Source organism: Petaurus breviceps, unplaced genomic scaffold (genome assembly GCF_028583685.1).
Source record: "Petaurus breviceps papuanus isolate PSGF00001 unplaced genomic scaffold, PetGlider_PUasm1.0 174, whole genome shotgun sequence".
NCBI classification, from domain to species: Eukaryota; Metazoa; Chordata; class Mammalia; order Diprotodontia; family Petauridae; genus Petaurus; species Petaurus breviceps.
The window spans coordinates 66,780,584-66,807,205 of record NW_027185761.1 but is presented as its reverse complement, the minus strand read 5'-3'; the positions used below and the strand labels follow the sequence as shown (position 1 = coordinate 66,807,205).

Below are 26,622 nucleotides of genomic sequence, written 5' to 3'. Positions count from 1 at the left end.
TCTGATTTCTGCAATGTGAACATTTCTAACATGGATATGATACCACACGATCTCCTGATCTCACTGGGCAGAATTCTTGTCCATGCATTCTCAGCAGAAGATCCCTAAAGAGCTAGAGGATTGACTGTATTCATTTCAATAGTTGTTTCATTTTTAAATTTAAAAATATTGATTTATTGATATCTTCTATCTTCACACTTACATTTCAAAATGGATCCCTTCTCCTAAACTTTTGGGAGAGCTATTTTTTTTTAAATAAAGGATAAAAATAAGGAGGAAATAAGTACAGCAAAACTACCCAATGCTATTTGGAATTATTAGAAGTCTTCCCACTAGGAGAGGAAAATATATACCAACAAAATAATTTTAAATTATCGCTGTGAAATGATGATAACAAGGTGTGGCCTCAAAGAAGAGAGATTTTTTTGAGAGATTCAATTTTCCTTTGGATATTTCAAAGATTACAGTGCAAAAATGTTATCCTTTTCTCTTTTTCTTTCCATGACCAGCCCATCTCTTTTTCCAGTGTTGAATTTGATTTGTGAATTTGATTATATATTTATTCCATTTCTCATATGATAGTCAGTTTATATAATGTATTGTGGTGTATTTACACACATGCACGCATACATGTATGTATGAAAGCATGCGTGTATATATGTATGTGTGTATGTATATGTATGTACTGATGGACTAACTCAATGTGACAAGCATCCAATGGCTTGTAATGTGTATTTTTCATCATCTAAGTTTTTCCTATATATAGTTAGCAAACTATGAAACTCACCAAAGTCTTGTCACGTAAAATCAAACCCATTCAGCAAAAAGGCAGCTGTAAACAGAAACTGCCACTAACACATAGAATCCTTCCATTTAAACTCTGTGCTGGATATCTACCAATGCTTTTGGCAAAGCATATGTCTCCCCATTTTAGGCTTTGCTCAATAGCAATTCTCTTATTTGGTGATACACATATGTGTGTATAAAAATTACATATACATGTATATTTAAATTCCCATGCAATAAATTCTGCTTGATTTGCTATGCTTTATCCATCTTAATGACAAGGCAGGAAAACTCTGGGCAAAAATAGTGGAGACATCTTCTTAATCCTCTCCATAATTCATGCCACCATCTAGCATTCCAAATACTTTCTCCACTTGCCTTTCAAATAATGTTCGCTAAGAGTTTTAGCAAACCATGCCAGCAGAATCATATTAAATCATATAAAATCATATTAAAGCAATAGCTGACTATCTTTGTTTAACAGTACTAATGTCATCTTTGGTCTCTTTCTATCATGAATACTCAATTTAGATACTGCTTTGGGATGTGGAAGAAGATCCCAAGTGTTGAGCAGAAATCTTGAAACTGGGTCACCATTTATACTTTACACTTTTGAATTACTTTTTCTTATTGAATGCTGATAACAGAGATTGTTCAGGTTTAGAAATAAAACATACAGTAAAGATTTAATACTTTTAAATGGCAGATTATAAATTGGGTATCTCATTCTTCATGTTGAGTCCATCTCTTCTCTGTCAGGAGATGATTAGGATTTTCCATCATTGTTCCTCTGAAATCATGGTCAGTCTTTATACTGATCAACATTTCTATGCTTTCCATCATTGTTCCTATTTACAATATTAATGTTATTTTACAAATTATTGTCTTGACTTTGCTCACCTCACTTTTCATCAATGAAGTTCAATTAAAAAACAAAATAAAACATATGTCAGAGTCGACGTAGTGGGGAATTTTGGAGTTTAAGAATGTGATCCTGGGCAAGGCTCTTAACTCCTCTTTGTCATTTGTCAGTTTAAGACTCTATGTTATAAAGGAGATATCTGTCTGTCTTAGAAAAAAGATTTTTGGGAGTGGCTCGGTGGCATAGTGAATAGAGCACTGGTCTTGGAGTCAGGAGGACCTGAGCTCAAATCCTGCCTCAGGCATTTAACACTTACTAGCTGAATGACATTGGGGAGGTCATTTAACCCCAATTGCTTTACCCTCCTCCCTCAAAAAAAAAAGCAAAAGGATTTTCCTAGATGGCAGAGTAAAGACAGGGACTCACCTAAGCTCCTCCCCCAAAATGTCCTAAAACCTGTAAAACTTATTCTAAACAATTTCTAGAATAGCAGACCCCTCAAAAAGATGGAGTGAAACAAAGTCTCAGCCCAAGACCCCTTGGAAGGTCAGCAGGAAAGACCTGCTGCGCCAAGATGAGAGAGGAGTGCAGTCCAGTGCAGGCCTTGCCAGAACACCAGGTACCAGCAAACCTACCGCAGGCCCCTGGGTGAATTGAATTATTGACAGCAGGGGCAGTTTCCAGACCTCTTGGCCCAGAGACTCCAAAGACAACTTAGAAAGTCAAGAGAAAGGGGCTGTCACACCTGAGTGAGAGTAGAGTACAGTCTAGTGCAGGCCACATAGCCACAACTCCAGGAAAAAGGAAGCAGGCCTTGGGAGCGATGGAATCAGCACCAGCAGCTGCTTCTGGAGCTCTTGGTCCATAGATGGTTGTCAGAAGGATGTCACAGGGGGGTTTCACTAGCACTGAGGCAGACTTGTCTTGGTTTGCCCACATTCAGATCCAGGTCACAGTCATGGGTGACAGTCCCAGCATGAGAAGGAGCACTGGCACAGCAGTGCTTCCAGCCACAGTGGAGGGGGGACCCTCATCATAGTTCAAAGGCAGGAAAGAGTGCTTGTGGTAGCGCACAGACCAGAGCACAGGCCAGGAGAGCAGTAAACACCGCTCAGATCACACCACCTTGGAACAATTGAAAACTTACAGGTCCCTAGAAGCATCTCTGAAAACAGCTGTATGAAACCTCTGAAGCTTGGGAGAGTGAGCCCTCCACACTGCAAGCAAAGCCCCACTTTAATAAAAACTTATAAGTCAAGTATTAGGCTGGAAAAATGAGCAAAGAAAAAAAAAACTATTGACTATAGAAAGGTACTATGGCAACAAGGGAGATCAAAACACATGCCCAAAAGAAGACAAAAAGCCTCCAAGAAAAATACAAATTGATTGTAGGTCATGGAAGAGCTCAAAAAGGATTTTGAAAATAAAGTAATAGAGGTAGAAGAAAAATTGGGAAGAGAAATGAGAGTGATGCAAGAAAGTCATGAAAATTGAGTCAACAACTTGCTAAAGGGGACACACAAAATACTGAAGAAAATAATGTCTTAAAAAACAGATTAGGCCAAATAGCAAAAGAGGTCCAAAAAGCCAATGAGGGAAAAATGCCTTAAAAAGTAGAATAAGGTAATTGGAAAAGGAGATCCAAAGGCTCAGTGAAAAATAAAATGATTAAAAATTAGAATGGAGTAAATGGTAACTAATCACTTTATGAGAAATGAAGAAATAAAACAAAACCAGAATAAATGAAAAAATGGAAGACAATATGAAATAGCTCGTTGGGGAAATAAACAAATAAGAAATGACCTGGAAAATAGATCTAGGAGAGATAATTAAAAAATTATTGGACTACCTAAAAGCCATAGTCAAAAAAAGATCCTAGACATTTTTCAAGAAATTATCAACTGCCCCAATATTCTAGAACTAGAGCGTAAAATAGAAATGGAAAATTTCACCAATCACCTCCTAAAAGAGAACCCAAAAGGAAAATTCCCAGGAATATTATAGCCAAATTCCAGAGTTCCCAGAACGAGGAGAAAATATTGGAAGCAGTCAAAAAGAAACAGATCTGAGGTACTACCTCATACTTATTAGATTGGATAATAGGACAGAAATGTTAAATGACAAATGTCGGAGGGGATGTAGGAAAAAAAAAAATGAGACATTAATGCATTGTTGGTGAAGTTGTGAATTGATTCAATCATTCTATAAAGCAATTTGGAACCATATTTAAAGGGTTGTTAAACCATACATACCCTTTAACTTAGCAATATCATTACAAAATCTCCATACCAAAAGAGATTTTAAAAAGAGAGAAAGATCTATCGGTACAAAAATATTTGTAGAAACTCATTTCTGGGGCAAAGAATTAGGAATTGAGGGGATACCCAACAAGTTATGCTATGTGATTAGGATGGAATTTGACTGTGCTATAGCACATGATGAGCAGAATGCACTCAGAAACACTTGTAAAATCTTGTATGAATTGATGCAAAGTGAAATGTAATGTGGACAAAGTAACATTATTATAAGATGATCAGCTGTGAATGACTTGGCTATTAGCAATAAAATGATCCAAGAGAACTCTGAAGGACTTAGGATGAAAAATGGTATCCATCCCCAGAGAAAGAACCTATGGTGTCTAAATACAGATTGTATAGATTGAAGCATACTTTTTTCCCAACACTTTATTTTTCTTGATTTTTTTTGTCTGTGTTTTCTTTTACACGACAATTGTGGATATGTTTTGTGTTACTACATATGTATAACCTATGTCAAACTTCTTGCCTTCTCAATGAGGGGTAGGGTGGAGAGGGAGGAAAGGAGATAATTTGGAACTCAAAGTTTTAAAAATGAGTGTTAAAAAATTTTATATGTAACTGGAGAAAAATATTTTTAAAAAGAAAGTGATGGAGAAAATATTGATAATCTGATTAAACTTTAAAAAAAGAAAAATATTTTCTATGACAGAAGGTCCCTATACCACTGAAATCAAGTCTGAATCAATCATGACAAAAAAGATGGCAGTAATAAGAAAGATGAGATCATTCACATCTCCATCATGCTAGCTATTTGCAAAGCTTTCCTCTAAACTGCTCTACAGAAGTAGGTATCACAAAGAGATTTGTATGGTTTGCCCCAGATATATGGTTTCATTTGTAAGGGGTACCCTAGTGAGATATTTCTCTGGACCAATGGAGATAGATAACTTCTCTGAAGCCTATGGTCCCGGAAAAGTGCCTGGGGCGCTGACCCTTGGGATCAATTGTTCAGGCTCTTAAAACCAATATGTGTCAGAGGCATGATTTGAACTAACTCTTCTGGACTTCAAGGTTGGCTGTCTATAAACTGTGCCACCTGGTGATTACCTGAGTCTCAGAGAGCTTAAGTAACTTGCCCTGACCACCCAGGTAGTGATGGTCAGAACCAGGTTTCCAACTCATTTCAAAATGAAGGTCCAGTTGTCTTTCCTGCCTTCCGGTGTTTCTCACCTTAACAATGTAGCATTTCATTTGAAACTATGATAGGGAATAATATTCAACTGAATTAATGTGTAAATATATGGGTAAATTCAGAGTTATAAGTGCTTTACACACAGTAGGTATTCACAAACATGGATTACATGAGCATGGAAAGCTAGCCAATCCCACCCATGTAAAGAGTGGCATATAATTCAGGACAATGTATTCCATGGGACTGGTTTGTGTCCTTCATGAAAAAATGGATAATTTATTCAAGGCTTGACACTGTCATTTTCCTGACACAATAGTCATAAAGCTGTAGAGTGACCTCTCCCTCACACTATAAATATATCATCTATAATCTATACATGATCAGGTATGCGTGCACATGTTACAGAAGAACAAAGGTAGTTATAATTGTATAAACTTGTGTTTGGACCATGGAGTGAAATTCTTATCATGTTTAAGTAGATGATAATGCCTATATAATGCTCAATGAAATAGTTTAGAGAGTTGCTTAACATAGCCCTTGACTGATATGAAAAAAGAAGATTCATGTGCTTTCAGGGGAGACTGACAGGGTGGTAAATATTGGACAACCCTGATGTCCATTTGGTGCCAATGTTGGTCATATTATCTCTTTTGGATTCTTATTTCATTTTTTCTATGTCCATAGCCCAAAGACTGAAGCAGACCCTAGAACCCTGTGATACAGAATATCCGGCCTTCGTCTCAGAGCGTACCATCAAGGAGACTACAGGCAACATCGTGTGTGAAGACTGCTCCAAGTAAGCCCTTTTTCAACATTTGAGGGCATAATTGGTGTGTATTACACACTAATGCCAGACTCTAGATGGTGCTGGCAACACTGCTGTCTAACGTGGGGAGGTATATGAACTAGACCCAGGGGGAGGCCTTTTGTCACAATAATCATTTAAAATTTCGATGATAGTAAAAACAAAACTGTTATATGATGGGATGTATGAAGATGTTATTCAAACAGCTTGAGGGTTTTTTTTGGGGGGGGGAGGAGGGGATTGAGTTTCCATTAACATGGGTATTTGCAGCTTTTTCAGCTCAGTCAGAATCAGGATCTGGAGCAGAGAATCCTAACCTGAAGTCCATGAATTTTCTTTAAAAAGTGTTCCCTTGTAATGCCCTATATTGTATTTTATGGACTTAAAAACAGTGTTCTGAGAAGGGGTCCATAGGCATCATGAAATTAGTGCTAAAAAGATGCAGAATGAGAAAAGGGCAAGAAACCCTGATTTAGAACAGAGTAACTGATGGTAAGGGATAGCTGCCGCCATTAACCAAAATCAAAATGTGAGTCAGATATAGGGTGGTCGACCATCAGGACTCGCTTTCCTTTTTGTGGTTTTATTCCCAGGGCCCAGCAGAGCTCCTGTTGTCTTGGGACCCAGGGGGAGGGGGAGAGATGTGGGGGGAGGAGGGACAAACCTGTGATTTCCTTGCTGTAGGAGACTACCAATCTGGCAAGCCCCTCGTTGATGCAGACCCTCCCCTTGTCTGTAACTGATCGTCTTCTCAGGTAGCCCAGAGCACAGAAAGGAAACGTAATTTGTCCATGTTCACACAGCTAGTAATAATTAGAGGCCGAGTTTGATCTGTGTTCTTCCTAGCTAAAACTCGGGCTTGTTGTGCCCTGCCTCTCCCCTCTCACAGCATAGGTCTTGATGAAAGTTTGTTCAATTTAATTACAAGAGCAGTGGAAAGGATGTTGAATTTCGAGTCAGGGGTCCTGGGTTCAGATCCTGGACCTACCACTTACCAGCTGTGTGACGTCAGTTATCTCACTGAATCACTCTGGGGTTTAGTTTGTTCGTGTATAAAATGTGGAGGTTGGACACCATAAGTCCTAAAGTGACTTTAGACTCTGGAGGCTGCTAATGAACACCACAGTGCATAGAACTCTGAACTTGGAGTCAGGAACACCTGAATTCAAATCCTGCCTCAAACATACTAGCTGTGTGACTCTGGGCAAGTGACAAGCTCTCTGAGCCTCAGTTTCCTCATCTGTATGGTATAATAATAGTACCTACCTCTCTGAATCATCATGAGGATCAATCACATGAGATAATACCTACATATAATATAAATAACATAGTATATAACATTATGAATAATAATTTTATATCACATCAATATAATAAATGCCAATATGATAATTATTTTCTTTGATCATTATAACACATTTATAAAGTAATTTAAGGTTTGAAAAGTGCTTTTATAGAAATGGTTTTAAAGCTGACTTTTCTGAATTGAATTTAATCCCAGTCTAATTGAATATAAGCTTTTACCATTTTATCATGTAAGTATTCTATGTGTTTTAAAAGCTCATGTAATCTCTTATAAACATCCTTTACAAATGTGACTTAACTTAGTGGCAACCTGAGATGATTTCTATCACCTTGGTTCTATAGAATATGTAGTAAAGAAAGATGGAAGAAAGAGTCAGTCTTCAGGGCCCTCTTAGACGCCTATTTGACTTGTTACTCCTGGATTCTTCCTTTACCCTTCAGTTTCTGAGAGAGAATTCTCCTTCCACTTGATTGATGATTGAAAATCTGAGCCCATTACTAAAGGACCATTTCATCCTAGGCCAAGAAGCAATTCTGATTTCTAAAACAATTCGATCCAACAAACATGTACTAAGTGTTGGTTAGCTAAAATCCAAATACTTATCATTTAGCTGAATGTTTCTGCAACCAAAAGGTCTTGCACAGAGTCCCAGTGCACAAGAGTCTTCTTGGAGAGGATGAGGTCCTTCAGATGTCCTTGTTGGACATTTTGCTGATTCTAACCATCCCAGTGTATCCAGGAAAACAAAATCTCCTGCAAGGAATCTGTACTCACTCAAAGGAATCCTGCCTGACCATTTACATAGGAAAAGAAAAGTGGATGATTAATGCATAGGTTTCAACTTGCATGTGAATGGACACCTTATAGAGCTTGTCCAAAAACATGAATATGTGAGTTATTCATTTACAGATGGACATTGGGTTGGGTCCAGAATTAAAAGGGAGTAGAGTGGAGTGGTTTAATTTGGGGATATAGCAAAACATATTTACTGATCCAAAGCTTCCTATAAATGCAAGACTCGATATTTTTGCTTACTAGTATTTTATTAGAGTTCCCTTATTTTAAGAACAAGCGGAACATCACTTACCTTAAAGATGGGTTTCATATAGAGGGCAGGGAGAGGAATTAGAAGGATGCATTGCAAAGGCAATGGTGAGCCATAGAGAAGAACAGGAGAAAAGAAATTGCATGAAATGAGGAAGGTCTTTAGTGGTGGACCCCCTGTGATGAATTTTTGAGAGACGATGGACATGAGTCTCATGGAATGACCAAGTATTGATGAAGAGCCATCTTTAGTGTTGAAGGAAGGGCCTAAAGGGATGATTGCAGACCCAAGAGAGTATTTGAGTTCCTAAGAGACTCCTGTGTAGTAGGTACTGTGCTAGCTGTTGTACAATAAAAAACATGAAAACGGTCCCTGCCCTCAAGCAACTTTTCCAGTTTGCATGATCTCCTTGAGAAGATAGAGATTGCATTAAGTGAAAAATATAAATGCTATTAAAAGTGTGCATTTCAATCATAGTTTCTAGAAATATATTTTGTCCATCACAAGGAAAAGTTAGAGGCCAGGAGAACGGGTCCATGCTGTGTCTTAGGCACACATTCATCTTAGTCCCCTAGTCAATGTCTGGCTACCAGTCATAATTCGTGTGAAAAAGATCGGAGGGGGTTAATGGACTACAAACTCTAAATTAGTGAATTGTGTGACATTGTAGTATTGAATTCAACTCAGTATGATAAACATTTGAGTACTTTCTATAAAAGGGAAAAAAAAATTAATACTATCTTGGCCCAATGAAGTCTACCTTGCCTTTTATTGAGAGGTAATGTCCAGAACTAAGTAGTAATAGCACTCCGATCAGGTCAGATCACCTCTGAAATACTGTGTTCCAGTCTGGGAACCACATTTTAGGAAAGACATGAATAAGCTAGACTTCATTTGAAGGAAGAAAATCAGGATAATAACTAGTATTTAGCATTTAGGTATTAATCATGTCATACAAAGATGAATCAAAGAAAATGGAAATGTTTAGCCTGGAAAGCTTTGGGAGGAAGCATGATAGAAGAAGAATCAGATTTGTTGTCTAATCCCTGAGGGTAGAATTTAGAGCACTGGGTAGAATCTTATAGGGAAGCAGACCAGTTCAACATAAGGCAAAAAATTAAGAATTAGAGCTATTGCAATGTGTAACAGACTGATGTGGGAGGGACTGATTTGGTTTCTTCAAATCACTACAGGTTTCCAAGCAATGACTGGGTGACCACTTGTCAGGAATATTGCATAGATTTCTTGTTCAGATATAGCCTGGACCAGATGACTTCAGAGGCTCTTTCCATCTCTGAAATTCTGAGATTCTAGGATCCTCACCCTGCCTTCTGGTAGATGACTTAACATTTTCAGCTTATAAAACAGAACTAATAACATCTAGCTGTTTCCAAGGCAAGTTACAACCATATAGTTTTACATAATTTAAGAGCTTTTCTATGTTGGAATAAATATACTATGTAAGTACAAAAATAATATTATTTTATTATGGTCTTCGTTCCTTTTCAATTACCCCAAATCAGAACCAATAATGTTTCACCACTATGACTGAAAAGTCTGATGGAGACCAGAAAGCCAAACCTAGGCATGTTGTTGACATCTCATTGGTCCAGGAAGATTTCCCCCTTTCTCTGGAAATAATGAGATCTAATGGGACATTATCTCAGAGACAATTGCAGATTTCCACCAGCTTTTTTTAGGTAACTTCAGGTCAGGGGCAATAGCATTCAAAAATAACATAAGCCTGCAGTGACTTGGAAACTGAGTTTGGTGAAAATTATAGTATTTCAGAAATTATGCACTAAGATCTTTTTCATAGAAAAAACATCCAGAGTCCCACAATGGAACAAAAAAAAGTTCTCTGTACATTACAAACTGGTCTCAAGGCACCCATTATTTTTTCTCCACAAGCAATGGCAAAACCGAGATGCAAAAAGCTCCAAGAACTGTTGAAGGATTCCCATGGGAACATGCTTCATGCTACAATTTACTCTTGGACTGTCATTAGCAATATGTCCATCACTTATAAGATTTCAAACTGCTCTAATGTCTAAATATTTTGTTCCAGTCCAGGAAACCATTGAAGGCAGTCTTATACTGGACAGCAAATACCTCTTTGGTTGCCAAAGTCCTTTGAAGTTTCACTGCTTCTGCGTCTCCCTTCAAAGTCTTCCTTTCATTATCTTTGGCTCCTTGGAGATGGAAACACGATTGCATGGGTGACTCAATGGCCCTCAGCGGAAACTTGCAAATCCCTCTGCTTTCAGTCTGTAGCCTACGCACATATGCTATAGTGTATAGGGATAATTTGCAATGTTTAAAAAATGATTTTTAAAAATATAGGGTTTATTAAGAATGCGGGAGCCTAAAAGAAAATAAGAATTAACATAAGAATGTCATTAGGGTTGGCGGTTTGGCTAGACCAACCAATAATTTTTGTCATCCAATATCTCAATGATTATTAAATTAATCTGTTATTCAAACAGCAATCAAAAACAGCTCAACCCATATTTTCTGGGCATTTGTGACTGTCAACAAGTTAACAGAATTGGATATCTTCACAAATGAAATGTTTTAATATTTTCCAGTGAGTTTATCCCCATCTCCATTTCCCTGCCTTGCTTTAAGGGGAGGCCATAAAGGTTCCTTGGGAAGCTGAAACTATCCTAATCCTAGAGGGTCATTCCCAACATGATTAATCAAACTTAAATAGAAGAACTCTTTTCACTGGCAATGTCGGATTAGCCTTTCCAATTCCTGTCCAATGTCACAAGCCAGCGAGGACGTCACTCAGATGGCAAATGCATATTGGGGTTGTAGTATTATCCGTAACTTATCATTATACTTGGATGCTTGGGTGGATACATGATCTCACAGATACGGGGGCTCTCTCCAACAAAGCAGATCACAGCCCATCTCTGCCCTTGCACACAATGAGGCTCTTTCCATGGCTTCCCATAAATCTTCCTGAGGACTTTCATCCAATATGCTTCGTGCACATTCTCTTTCCATTGTTTGAGTATCAACGGAACATGCAAGCACTTTATGGGTCATCCCTATCAACACCACATGCCTAGTTTTCATTAAGGTGATAATTCTAATTCTCTTCCAAAAGTATGGTTGCATCAGTTCCCTTGGAAGAACCCTTTGTTCTTCTTTCAATAGCTCGGTCCTTCTACCATGTATGAACTCTCTTCTTTTATGAAACACTGTTCTAGGTGCTGGAGACAGAAGAGCAAAACCCAGTTTCTCAAACCCTGAGGTTACATTGAGACTCTCATTGTTATGAATTTCATCTGTAAGGGTAATTCCCACATTTACATGCTAGAACATAGGTGCTGTTCTTCTCCATAGATTGTCAGCTCCTTGAGAAGAGAAGTTCTGTGTTAGTGTGTGTGTGTATGCACTCAGTCATTTACATGGTACTTAGTCTCAGTAGGGACTTATTAAATACTTGTTGATTAAGTAATAGAATAACTTAGTATAAATGACCTACAAATCAGTAGATCTAGGGATTCAGTGTTTCTAGGGAATATTTCAGTGCCCTTCTTAGAGGTCTCATCAGATCAATTGCACGTCTAGAGTCTATTGCGGTTGTGTTTCATGTGGCATGATCCAAAGACCCCAAGTCTAAATATGGTTTAGGGAAATTTGTTTTTAAATGGACAGCCCCTTCAATACACCTAGCTATGACTTGATGAGTGATGGGCCCCAAAAGAGTAAATTGACCAACTCCCCTTTGTATGCTTGTTCTTCCATAGATCTGAACCAAGAATTGAAACTGTTCATTCATTTGCATAGTAATGGCATTTGGTGGATATATAGCTTTGAGAAAAAAGACATAGGTGGTTGTAGACAGGGCAGGTTTGATACCTACCTTCAGGTATTGGAAGGGCTGCCACGTGGAAGAGGGGTTAAACTTTTGGTTGTCTCCAGAGGACGGAACTTGGAGCAAAGGGGAGGAAATTGCAAAGAGGCAAAATCAGGGTTGGGATTGGGAAAGCATTCCTAATAGAGTTATCCCCAAGTGGAAAGGGCTGCTTCAGGAGGCAGGGGGTGTCTCCTCTTTGGAGTTCTTGAAGTCAAGCCGCACAGGAGATTCTCTTTCAGATGTGGAACACTGAGGATCCCTTTAAATCAGGAACACTGTGATTCTATGACTCTTAGCTTCATGAAACCAAGCTCTAACAAAAGTCCATTGGTAAGGCATTATTTATCTCTGTGAAAAAGGTAGCATTTAGTGGACTCTCATTTAGGGGCTGATTTGAGTAATTGATTCAGTGTAAATTTGTGATTCGACTCCAGGGACATGCTCATGCATCTGTGAACATCTACAGGCTTGGCTTAGCATATCCAGGTTTTGCCAGCAGGACTATATTAACATTGGGCACAATTTAATTTCCAGGTGGCAAAATATAACGAATTTTAGATCATTTAATTCGGAAACATATAAGATCTGCTGAAATTATTTTGTTTCCTATTCTGGAAAGTGCTGCGAAAATACTGTGCTGATCTCACTTAGGTTGGGGAAGTCAATACCCTGGTCATCTTCCTAGGAAATAATCATTGGTTCACTTTCTGTATTGCTCATTTACTTGTGAACAAATCAACTTTCCACATGAAAGACAGAGAGAATGCTTGCTTGGTTAGATGATGCCTAAGCTTCTTGGTTTTTCCCATGGGTTTTCCTTGGCATGGATTCATCCCAGGATTTTGCCATATTGGGTGGTGAAATGCATAGCTGTGGATCACCCAAAGCTAAGTGGTTTCTGTCACTTTGTACTCCATGATGTAGATCCTTGGGTGTAGGCCAGGGTCAATCTAGATCTGGTCCCTGATCATCCTTCAGGTCCTCTACTGTCTTTGGCATGAATGGTGTCTGTGCCATGCCATCCCTGATCTTAAACAAAACTTCTCTAGCATTCACAGGTAAGAACTAGAGGCCAAGGCCTGTAATAAGTAGAATCCTGGCCTTGGACTCAGGGAGATCTGGGGTGGCATGCTGCCTCAGACACATACCAGCTGTTTGACCCTGGACAAGTGACTTATGCTTAGTCAGTAGCCTCAGCTGGACACTGAGGCAGGATTTTGCTCCAAGACCCCTTCCAGCTCAAAAATTGAGGATCCTAAGACTTCTTACACATGGAATGATTCTTCAGGATAATGTGCTGGGAGATTTTAATGATGAAGTATTCATGTGATTTTATGTTATTACCATGGGTATACCTTTTCCTTAACTCTACAACAAGAATTATTAACTGGGATCCATAAACGTTATAGATCAATAGAGATGTGGATATGGATAGAGACAGAGATAGACTGAGACAAAGACAAGGAGAGATAAAGACATAGACATAGATAGGATAGAGCTAGATAGAGGTAGAGCTAAAGATGCTCCAATGTTGTTGGTTTCCTTTGCATTTCTGTGTATTGTATTTTATGCAGGGAAAAACAGGATTCCTAGAAGGTGCTCACAGACTTAATCAAACTGTCAGATGGGTCAAGGCCAAAAAATATCAAGAAACGTGTGTATGTGTGTGTGTGTGTGTGTGTGTGTGTGTGTGTGTGTGGAGGTGGGTGCTTAGAAGGGAATAGCCATATCCAAAGGGACTACATTCTTCCAACTCGGTGATGTTTTGTTCTAAATTTTTGGCATAAAGCTGTAAGAGGAGCAATGGAGTGCTAAGTCCTCAGGATTACTAGGAACAAATGCCTTGGTAAGTCTCCCTAGGGAAACCCACCCTTTATAAGGCATGGCAGGCCACCTCATGCCACCCCACACCATGCCATGCCACACTACCTTAGAGATCGGAGTTTTCTGATGCACATCAAGAAGAACCTGTACTTTACCATCAACTTAATTCTCTTCCTGCCACTCCAAGGAAAACATTTTTTCCTGTTTCCCTAAGCAATGATGATTACAGCCTTGATTATCCAGCCAAAATGGGAAGCCAGGGAGGTGATGGTGTCTCTCCCCTTTGATAAGCAGTAGTTGGAAAGGTTCAGTGCAGGAAATGTTGCAAATTACTGTTTTCACTTACTGGCCCCATGATACAAAATGAGAGGGTAAAGTAACCCAGGCAGCCTCATTAGACAGGTCTCTACCTGACATGAATTAGCCTCACAAACAGTTTCCCATTTATATGTTGTTGTTTTCTTTCTTTTCTTCTTTTTTAATGTATAAGAGATGGGAGTTAAAATAAATTTAAACTGGGCTAAGCAATCCAAACAGTGGGTCTCTCCTCTTCCATGCTCTAGGGGAAGAGGGAAGCAGGCCCTGGTGATATTTTTTAGAAAATGTTTGTTTGTGTGTTGAATGGAGGAATGCAGAAAGGTATCCACACTATGAATCAGAGAGAAGCAGATTTCTGTGGTTCATTTTAATTTTTTTCCCATCCTGATGACTGGAGGGGCCATGGCTCCAACCTCTCCACCCACAGAGAGTGGTGTCCATTTTTCACTTGTCTGCCTAGTACTGCACCTGAGTTAGCTTAGGCTGCTGCCAGAGTCCCATAGATCTGTGTTTATGAATTCTCTGACTTGCCCTCCATTTATTGAGGCTGGAAAGAATTTACATATATGTATGGATATTTTCTAAAATCCTTCTGATATATTAAAGAAACTCCAAGGATCAAAGGAGAAATGCTACATGAAATATGGTACACTTAATATATACATAAAAATTCTGGACACAGCCCACTTTTTCAAAGGACATTTTGTATGTTTGAGAAGGAAATTCCTTTCTTAGTGCTCACTTTCTCTTTGTGACTTGGAATTTGTCTTCTCCCTCACATCCATCTCGCCATCGAGGGCTTCTTATGAGTTATCCAAGACCAACCACCAAGCCTGAGTATGGCTGAGCACTCCTGTGCCACACCCCTAGAGCCATTGACTAGAAGGAAATTCAACAAAGAAGATTAATCAGTAGAAGAGCGTGGCTCCTTGGGTGGGTTTTTTTTTCCTCCCAGTGGGAGGGCTGGAAACTGGTCAGGATGTAACTTACAAGCAGATACCATTCAAGTGAATGACTCTAGCTCTAAGCGGGCATTCTGCATGCCAAAGGACAGACACAACACTGGGAGATCACAACAACCTTAAGAGACCCTGAATCCAGATGTTCTGATCCCATCACTTCATACAATGAAGCTGTACTTTCCACAAATAAATTCCAGGGCGATGGTAGAGGTTTCTATGCTCAGTGGCAATTTGCCCCCGTCCCTGCCCCTAGCCTAAATGACAATTGCACACTCCCAAATCTAGAGATTCCTTTAACTCCTGGTCATGCCAGCCCAGCACTAGTAGTTCAGTACCTGAAGTTAGCCTAAACAATCGCTGACCATATGCTGGTTAGATTTGTATTTTTTTCTGGAAGGCCTAACTTAGGGAGCAGAATTGTTTTCATTCCTTTTACCCTGACAATAATCCACTTAATCCTGGAGTTCTTAACCTTGTTTTCAGGAACCTTTCAAAATATGTATATTGATCACTTTATTTCAATACCTCTGGCATCCTTTTTATCTTTTGTTTTGTTTTCTTATTGTTATTGAGAGAAGGAGTCTGTAGGCTTAGCCAGATTTCCAAGGGTGTGCATGGCATGAAAAAGGGTAGGAGCCCCTGCATCTAATGGTTTGTAAAATGCTTTCACTGTGACAAGCCTGCAAGGCATAAGAATTTTCTAAATGTACAAATCATAGGATAGTAGATCTAATGTTGCAAAGGACCTTGGAAGTCACCTGGCCCCTCTCTTTCATTTCGTAGGTAATGAAATTGAAACTCAGGGAAGTGATAGGACTTGGAAAGGTCTTGGAAGACCATATAGCAGAAGGTGAAAGAGCTGGAAGTTGGCAACATTCTCCATTTAAATAGGGTGTGAACTGACCTGATTTTGACAAATGAAAACTATTTCTCTCTATACACGAGTGTGTGCGTGCTTCTGACTAAAGACTGGAGAGGTGTGGAGTTTGTCCAAAGGAGAAAGGACTATAGAATGGCAAACCTGGAGGAAGCTTAGCAGTCATTGAGTCTAATGCAGATAGCAGAGTAATCCTCGCTAGAACACATCTGATAAATGCACATGAGTCTGCTTGAGGATGCCCCGAAAAGGGGCAGCAAGCATCTCTCCAGCAGAACACCCCATGTTTGGCAGCCCTACTGAGAAGGGAGGGTTTGTTCTTCTTGACATTCAACCTAAATTGGCTTCTTTTTGCCCCCTCCCCCTCCCATTCCTTTCTCATTCTGCTCTCTGGACAAAAATAGAGGTTGTAATGCTATATATTTTATTTTACACATTTAAATACATTCTTTGGAGAAGACAACCATAGGCTTCCCCAGATTTCCAGAGGGATCTATGACATACAATAGTTTAAGAAGCCCAGCTCTGCAGAAATATGCTGTGCAATCATTGATGGAACCCTCAGGTCTACCTGTCCTTTATTTGCTTGATAAGATAAATATGTTAGTAATTCAGCAGGAAACCTGAAGGGAAGCATCTAGATATAGCGATGGTAGGTGAGTTTCTTTCCTTCAGATTTTTTGGGAGCTTCAGAAAGTCAAAGAAATTCATTTACTCCATTTAATTGTGGTTGGCCCATTAATCGACTAGCCATTGATTGAGAAGATGTGTGATGACCCAAAACTATAAGGAATTCAGGAATGATTTAAATGGATTTGTGTCGTGCTTAATGTTTTAAAAATAACCCAAGGGGCACATCTGAGATGTGTTGTTTATTCACACTGAAGAAGATATCACCTCGAGCCATACTTTACATGGTTGGCTCAAAAAAAAAAGATAAAAAATGGCAATAATAATTGTCAGCATTTATAGAGTCCGTTCAAGCTTGCCAAGCCCTTTTAGATGTGTTTATTCGAGTCTCACAACTACTGTATGAGGTAAGGATTAGAAGTCTTGTCTCTGCCTTTTCCTGCCGAGCTTACTCAGTCTCAGAGAGGTTAGGTAGCATGGGGTCTCCCAGCTGTTAGTAAATGTCAGACAGTATCTGAACCCAAGCCTTCCTGACTCCAAGTCCAGTACCCTGCCAGCTGGGGTAAGTTGCTCCCTCCCTTGGAAAAAAAGTCTTCAAATTTATTCCAAGCGAAGATAACTAAGAAAAACTACACACTTGCCCACCCTTGGTGGTGGTGGTGGTAGGGGGAGTCAGTAAGTAAGATGAAAAGACTTCGGAGGTACTGCATAGCAAAATATGTAATCCCAGAAAACACCACATAGCAAAGACTGATCTATTTTGTAAAATCGCTCCAGTTCAAAGCTTAATAGCACTAGGGGACACTGATATATTGTTTAGAAAGGAATGTCTGTCTCTATAAATGTATGTACAGACTGAACCCAAAGCAGGGAGCCCATAGCTAGCAAGAATTGGTTTCAAGTCCTGCATTGGGCACATCCTGGCTACGTGGGGGTTCTTCCCTCTTTCAGTGACTTGGGCAACTCTCTAAGACCGTTGAAGCAAAGCAATGTCTGTCTGCATTGGTGGAGGGAATAGTTTTGGATCATTAAAATAAGAATCATAATAGTAACACTTATATGTCAGGCACTATGCTAAATTTGTGCTACAAGTTTGACATTGCCAGACCAGCCCCCAGTTTGGTCTCCAAATAGAGCAATTTAAGTTTTTCAAAGAATTTGAAGATGCCCTAAGTGGTCCTCAGAACAGTCCTCCAAAATAGTTCATATTACTTTATGGAGAAGGAAAGTGAAGCTCAGAAGGGTTAAATTCTATTCAGATTTCATTTATCTCAATAGGAGCATGTGTTTCTTTACTTTAAACATAAATATCACATCGTGTCTTAACGAGGATTTGAACTCAGGCCTTTGTGCTCTCAAGTCTAGAACCCTTTGCCTCTCTGCCTGGCATAATGTTTGGCACACATTTCTACTTCTCCCATAGCTCCTTTCAGGGCTTCTCAGTCTCTACTTTTTGAAGCCCTACTTGGAAAGTTTTCTTTTCTGCTGACCATTAATCTGGTAGGCAGAGTGGGCTTTCCTTTCACCTGTAGACTGGACTGGTAAAGATATAATAATAGCTGTGATGTCAATGTTATTTAAAGGTTTACAAAATGTGTTTTCCATCATATCTCACTTAATTATCACACTGGTTATATAAAGTAAGTGCCATTACTTATGACCATTTCATAGATGAGAAAACTGAGAACAAGATAGGTTAAGTGATTGATTCAGTTAATAAAGGACTGAGAGGCATCCACTGAATTCCTTCCCAATGCTTCCATTCTGGGAGTCTGGGATTTTGTGCTTTTCATTCCATCTTAAGTCTATTACCCTTCTGTGTTGAACCTAGAGATTCATTCTAGACCAGGTTTCTTCTCAGGAGCCAAATTAATTCTTTCATTTTCCAAGGAAGCCGTATTAAAATGGCATTACCCAGCCTCATAAAGTCTTCAAAAAGACTTTTGGATGTGTGAACTTGGCTACAGTCACTACTAATCAGTAAAATTAAAGCAACTGTGAACAATTGTTTAGATTAATGAACCCTGATTAAAACTGGATCAAATGCCCAGGGTCTATTAAAGTCAAACAGTGTTAGGAACAAGTCTGATGATTCCAGAGGCCCTGATTTTGGTTAAGAGAGGGCTTCCAAATGGATTTTGCTAATGCTATTGATTAAAGGGACTGCCAGGCTGGTCTCTTCATTCCCCTTTCCATCCATTCTCCATTATGAAGGGCATGAGAATTATACAAATATCTAGTTAGGACAGAGAAGGACTGCAGGGAGGTTTTAAAAGAGTAAAAAAAAAAAAAACCCTGCCATGTTGGATGTACTAACCAGCAGATTGTTGGACTGACTGGAGAAGAAACTCTAAAGAATCACCCCACTTTACGAGTCTGTAGCATATGACTTAAGATGTTTGTAGGTGGTGTCTTTTCATGCAATATGAAGTGGAGAATTAAGATAATTAACCTTAGTAATTCATAGAAGAAGAGGAAAAAAAACAATAAACATTTTAAAGAACTCATTTACCTGACATTTCAGTCTGACTTCTTTCCATGTGAATCTTCTACTCTGTTCAGCTCCAGAAACACATCGGTCATGTTTCCCCACAGTTTGCTAAGGATATGTTGGAATTAGTCTCCCAAACTATTGTCGTCGCAGCCCAGCGCGATTGGCAAGGGCAGCACGTTGGGAGGTTTGCTCCAAAGCTTGGCTCTGCCTAGATGGCAGCTTTCTTGTCTCCCCAGCTGAAGCCATCAAACTTGGCCAGAGTTGAGAGCTAGCATTTATATGGGGATTTAAGGCTCGGAAAACATTTTCCATATATGATCTCTTTTAATCCTCACAACAACTGTGAATTGTCTGTGTGGAAGGGGCCATTATTATGCTCATTTGAAACATGAGAAAACCAAAGCTGAGAGAGTTGTAGATGCTTGACAATGACCACACAGCTTTTAAGCATATGAATCAAGATTTGAACACAGAACTGACAGATTGAAATTCTGGTACATACAGAGCAAGCAAGTTCATCTGGTGCTGAAACCAGAAGGAAGGGATAGAAAGGCAGAATCAAAATAAAACACCAATAGTTTTTTGTTTATTAGAACATCCCAGAAGCCCCAAATTAAGCTTAGAGTGAGAAGGCACCTCCCTCCTAGCTGATCACGGCCTTCAGAGACAGCCCCTACTATTTTTGGACAACTCTGATCATCAGGAAAATTTTTTTTGTTTTCTTAATATCATGCCTACCACCCCCATCCCCACCACCCTCACCATTACGCCTAGTTGTAATCTCTGTGGTCAAGCAGAGCGAGTTAAATGCCTCTTTGGTAGAGCACAGCTTCAAATACTTGCAGTCCTATCATTCTATGCATGGGAGGTAGATATCAACCAGGAGTCAGGAATTCCTGAGTTCAAATACTGCCTCTGACACTTCTAGTTGTGTGACCCTGGGCAAGTCACTTAACCCTGTTTGCCTCAGGTTCCTCATCTGCAAAATAAACTGGAGAATGAAATGGCAAAGCCCTGCAGTATCTTTGCCAACAAAATAGTAAATAGGGTCACAGAGTCAGACATGCAAGAAAAATAACCCAAAACAGTATCATCCTAATACTCGCTGACTCACAAATTGTCTTGTCTTCCCTCTAAGACTAACCCTAGTTCCTTCCACTATTTCTGATAGGACATGGATTGAAGGAATTTTGACATCCTGGTTTTCTTCCTATGGCTGCTCCATCTTTTATGTTTTATTTAGGCAGAACTGAACAAAATATTCCAGGTTTTAGTACCGAGGTCCTGCCTCTCCCTTATGCTTGTCTGAAAATAGCCTGATTGCTCATCACCTTTGTGGTTGTCCGGTGTTGTTGCTGTCGTGGGAGAGGGGGAGGCACATGCCACCTTGCTGATTTGTAAGAAGCTGTAACTTATCCCTCTCCAGTTTCTTTTCAAATGAAGGTCTGTCCAACCATAGGCTTCTTGGTCCAGGTGTGGGTGGACTTCAATCAGTCTGAAATAACATGAAGGAAACCAAACCAAACCCAACCAAAGGTATGGGAAGTTATGGGTTTGAACCCAAATGATCCAATGTTATTTAGCTCTCACGAATGCCATCTGTTTGGGCAGGCTTAGGTTACAGCCTGCCAAGATCCTTGGATCCTAGCTCTGTCAGGGGAGTGGCAGAAAGAGCCTACTGAGAACAAGCCAAAATAATAGACCACATTAATCTCACTGAACTCAGATGCCTTGATTCCAGGCTCAGATCTTCAGCCAGGGCTCTAAACAGCAGCCTAACTTTCTCTAGTACTGTAAACTTTGTGACACACTTTACATACATTTTCTCCTCTGGTCCTCACAACAACCTTATGAGCAAAGTACTGTTATTACCATTCCCATTTTATAGATGGGGAAACTGAGACAGAGAGAAGTTAAATGATTTATCTGGTGTCATACAAATAGTAAATGTTAAAGACTGATTGAGAATTTAGGTCCTCCTGACTCTTGTTCCAGCAGTCTATTCACCATGCCACCTAGTCCCCAGGGAAGGATAATGGGAGCATTGACTTAGACCCATTTAGTCCCACCTCTTCAATGGATGGGACAGGAAGTGGAGGGGCAAAGAGGGGAAGTGATTTATCAAAAGTCACATGGGTGGCAGAGGTGGGATTTGAACTCAAGTCCTTTGTCTCTAAATCCATTCTCTTTGCACTTCACTAAGAAGTCTCCCAAGATGGTTAAAGGACCACGAAGATCCTTAGTTATTCTACACCCTGGTTTCAGTCATGCTGAATGTTTGCTAGTGAAAACCAACCAAAACAAAACAGCCCATTCCCATCTCAGGTTAGCTTCCTTAGTGGGAAGAATCTATGCATTAATCCTTCTGTCCCTCTCTAGATCGGTCCCTCTCCCCATCTCTGTCTCTCCATCTCTGCCTCTGTGTATCTCTGTCTCTACCTCTCTGTCTCTGTCTATCTTTGACTCTGACTCTCTCTCTAGCTAGCTATCTGTTTAATAAGTCTATACAATGCTGCTTGTAGTTTGGATTTGGGTTTTATTTTCTCTCTGTGATACTGGCCCATATGATGTCACTGATTTCCATTCCCTTTTCTGAAGCTACCACTGTATTTTCCAAACCATAAAACAAACCTCAAAATGTTTATGGAGGTGTGTGATTCTGTCCCAGGATCAGATTGCCAAACCAAAAGAGATTTTTGTTGTGTTCAACTCTAGGTCTGTGATGCTAAGCTCCTACTTTAGCTAAGGTTTCTAAAAAACAAAACAAAACAACAACAAATCCAGCCACTGCAAAAGTTCAAAAGGAAAACTTGTTGTATCATGCAGACTAACACTCAAGGAGCCTGGCTCTTTTTTACCTTTTTGGAGGGGGGAAGCAGGGAAATTGGGGTTAAGTGACTTGCCCAAGGTCACAGGGCTAGCAATTGTTAAGTGTCTGAGTCTGGATTTGAACTCAGATCCTCCTGACTGCAGGGCAGGTACTCTATTCACTGAGCCACCTAGCTGCCCCCAAAGGAGCCTGGCTTTTCAAAAGTACATCTCTTATTTCTACAATTGTAGAGCCCACCTCTTCTGTTGACCTGCCACATGAGGTCATTGGCATGTCACATCAGAGTTGGGAGGGACTTTAGAGATGAAACCTCCTTATTTCCTAGATGAGGAGACTGAAGTCCAAAGAGGTTGTCCATTGCCTCAGGTCACCTGATACTCAGAGATTACATCCCTTGTCCATGGATCACAGGATCACAGAGTTAAGGCTATAGAAAGGACCCAAGATGAGAGAGCTCAACCCCCTCACTTCAAAGATCAAGAAAATGATATTTCAAAGGTCACATAGATAGCACGTGCAGAGTTGGATTTTGAATCTGGCCCTCTTGACTCCCAGTCCTCAAGCCCTCATTGACATGACTCGATAGCCAGCTGACGGCCGCCTTCGGCCCTCACATTACACTCAGAATCACTGACAGCCCTCATTCTCCCGAAGTTATGCTCCTTCGTGGTTTGCAGCCCCACATAACTCCTAAGGGAATCTGGGTAGTAAAGAATCATCATATTCTTGGCAAATTGCAGTTTGGAAGCACTGGAGATACTGCCTCATATTCAAAATGAGATCCAGCCCTCTCTTCATCAGCCTCATTTCTAAGCAAGGTCATCACGTATCAGCGATGCCTGTGTAAACTATGCTCATTTAGTCTTGCTCAAGCATCCGCATTTCGCAGACAGAGGCATACACTTAGGGGTTCATCGTTGAAATGTTGAGCATTTAGGTGTTCTGAATATTTCCTTTAGGACTCTGGAACAAGCCCACCTCTATGATTTTCCCAGAAACTCTCAACATGACCTCAACATTCATCTTCTCCTTGGGAGTAAAACCCCAGCCGAGCCCTGTCACTAGCCTCGGCCCCATAATTTATCTTCAGGAAGTATCCCGGGCTCTCCCGGAATGGTCTTTCCTCCTGGGCAGGCAACTCTGAAATTGGCCAGGAGGACATGAAGGTGTATAAGGCCAAAGGCCACGAGGAAGCTGACAGATGGCTGGCTGTCTTTGTGGGCCCCATTAGCACTTCTACCCCAGAGCTGCTCCCAACATTGATCTTGGGTGGGGGAGGGCCATTTTCTCTCTGCTTCATTTCTTGACCATGTTTATATTTTCATATTTGACTGGACGAGAAATAGATCCTCTCCTCCCCACCAACAATCTTAACCTCCTTTCAGGGGCTGTCAGGTATGGATGATTCATGTATCCTATACCGTTTATGCTCCTCGGTCTTTTATCAAACCACATGAATGAGCCTGAGACATCTGGGAATGAATTACCCTAGGTTTTAGTTCTTTCTTTCAAAACAAAAAGCAAACTGTAAATGTCTATGGACATATTAAATTAATTCCATTGAACTGTTTTAAACACGTCTAGGAAATAAGAGTATATGGGCCATGTGTTCAGTGTTACTGCCTACTCTATGTATGATGCATAGAAAAGGATGTCCCCCTGAGCACAGGGCATGGCCATGAGGACCTGCCTTTTGAATGTCTAAACATGTCAACAGGCTTAGATGCCCCACTTTGCACTGATCTGTTGTGATGAATTAATGAGTGCCCAAGTCATACCTAAAAACAACCCTGACCCCTAAGAATGGAGCTCAGTTCATGGAAAAGGATCAGCAACATGGAACGTGACACCAGGCTTCTGTCAACATTAAAAAAGAGCTTATCATGAGGGACGTGCATGGAGAGGCTTGGATACCTCTGAATGTGCCCTGAGGCCCTCCAGGAGGAAAGCATCGAGAAAAGGCCACCCCATTCCCACCTCTGAGCTCTCCGTCCTGTGTGGTACTTCTCACCTCCTGGTCCCAAATGGACAGAAGAGCTACTGCTGTTTTGTGGTCTTCAGGCTCTTTGTCTTTGGAAGCTTTTGTCTATTGTCCACTATTTCCTTCTGGATTATCTTTCATCCCTCAGATTTAGAGATCCATGTTCTCTGAATCTTCTATGACCTCTCTAATCTTGCCTCTTACGACTCTTTTGCTAGCTCACCCTTCCTTCCTCCCTTCCTTGACCTTCCTCCATTGTTTCCTTTCTTTTATTTTCCCTTCCTTCCTCCCCCCTTTCTTCTTTTGTTATTCCTTCTCCTTTTAACTTGAAAGCTAACCTACAGGGTTATCTTCATTCATTGATTCATTCACTCAACAAGCATTAATAAAACATCTACTACAGAGCAAACACTGTGCAACAAAGAAAAAGATGAGACAGCCCTTGTTCTCCAAGAGTTTACATGATATTCTCCCTTTAGTTATTTCATAAGCAGAGGAAACATAGCAGACCATGGACATGGCTGTTGATGTCTTCTGTGGGAAGACTGCCAAGTTTGCTCCTCAAATCCAGTTCATAAAATATCCTTCCAGACTTGAAGGATTTGTAATTGTTGACTCCAAATCAGCAGCTTCTAGCTCAGGGTCTGCTCTACTGAACTGTATTTTCCAAAAAGGTTGTCAATAAAATTCTCCCCATTTATTTCATCCGCGAAACCTTCATTTTTTCACTGTCTGAAGTTATTAGAATGTTCTTCCCCATATCGTTCAATGAATCAATTTACCAACAAGCATTTATTAAACTCTCACCCAAGGCAAAAAATAATGCCCCTAAGTAGTTCACATATTACTGTAAGAGTGTTCTGAGTAAAAAATCATTTTTTCCTACAATACTGTGTAAAAGTAGGTCACCTATGATCTTACAAAGGGGATCTGGAATGCTAAGACAGGGCCTGTGTGGTCCATGTTGTTGCAGAAAACCAGACTCAGATTCTAAACACAGTAACCCATGGACTTTCAAGTCATTTTACCTTGTTTTCAATAGTAAAATTTTCTGCAAAGCAAGAAATAGCCTGGAGAAAATGCCAATTATCCTGGTTATGCCAGTACCTGATGTCACATGCTTTCTCCAGGATTCAAGGGGATTTGGGTATGTTCTAATTCCTGAGGATTATCTGGGGACCTCACCAGCAAAAAAAAGAAAAGAAAAGAAACCCGCCCACAGTGAAGTAATACATCTTCTGCTAACTGTCTTTTATTAACTATTGTTTTGAACCTCCCTTCCTCTTGGGATGGCCCCTCTCTTGTTTCTCTTGCTGGCTTTTTTTTTCCATTTCAAATGCCTCAAAGGCACCTGTCTTCTGATGACAGTACCTTGGACAGGACTCCCTGTCCAGGCTGGTTTCAAGGTGTGCATCTGTACCATACATGAGAAATGAGCTTCTGTGGATCCAGGCATGAGTTGTAACTGCTGTTGACTCTGTCTGTCTCCAAGATAATCAGCATGCCAGCAGGACATTGTGCTTCTAAACAAAACTTCATCCTCAGCTCTTTATATCACAGCCTGCATCAATGAGGAGCCACCACAAAGGGAATGCCATAATGCTTCTATTGTGGACATCTAAAAAAATATTTGAATATAACAAAAGATGTAGACAATAGACTGGCATCATTTAATCTCCACACTTTACTTGGAAGACATAGAGCTTTTCCCATGCCAGTAAAAGTGAGAGAGAGGCAGACAGACAGAAAGACAGAGGGAGAGAGAGACAGAGAGGGACACAGAGAGAGAGAGAATCGGGCTTCAGGAATGGAGAAAAGAAAGAAAGGTGTGTCTGATATGTGGGGATGTAGGGTAGGACAGGGAGGAATGTGGTGATTCCGTGAGAAAGAGACTTACTGAAATGAAATTCTTAAGAACAGAGGGCATTGTGTGTGGCACTTCAAAACCTTTAGTTTTTACTTATAATAATTTCAGCCCCCAGGATGGTTTTGGTTTTTGTTGTTAATTTGTTTTTGTCTTTGTATCCCGAGAACTCGGCACAGTGCCTTACTACATTCGAGGCCTTAATGAATGTTCATAGAATTGAATCAAATTGGATTGAATTCTAGAATCCTGTCTGGCTGTCTATGGTCCTTTTCCAGTAGCTGTGGACTCTAGAGTACTTGAATTTCCCCAGGCTTCTGAAGAGACCTTTTTGAGGACAGTGGTAATGGTAATACAAATATGAATATGAAAATGAATGCAAATACTCATATTGTCAATAGTAACCAGATTTGGAGTCAGAGGATCTGTTCATACCCTAGCTCTGTTGCTAATTGCCTGTGTGTCAATGAACAAGTCTCTCAATCTCACTGGGATTCAGTTTCTACATCTATAAAATGAAAAGGTTGGGCTTAAAATGCTTAGGTATCCTTCCAGCTCTAATTCCAAGAACCTGATAATGCTATTTTATTACCTTCACAATTAGAATTTACAAAATATTGTCCTCACAAAAATCCCTGGAAGGAAATGGTGCAAGTCCCCCAATTTTCCCCATTTTACAGAAAAGGAAACTGAGACTGAGAAAAGTTAAGTGACTTG

General features: G+C 40.1%; 1 protein-coding gene across 1 annotated transcript in view; it reads left to right on the top strand.

The window, feature by feature from the left end:
* Positions 1 to 26,622, top strand: part of CACNA2D3 (calcium voltage-gated channel auxiliary subunit alpha2delta 3) — a 1,089,703-nt gene that overhangs the window by 1,042,926 nt on the left and 20,155 nt on the right. Inside the window, exon 34 of the mRNA XM_069084367.1 lies at positions 5,783 to 5,894. Coding sequence (XP_068940468.1) covers positions 5,783 to 5,894 — 112 coding nt within the window. The remainder of the gene's footprint in view (positions 1 to 5,782; positions 5,895 to 26,622) is intronic.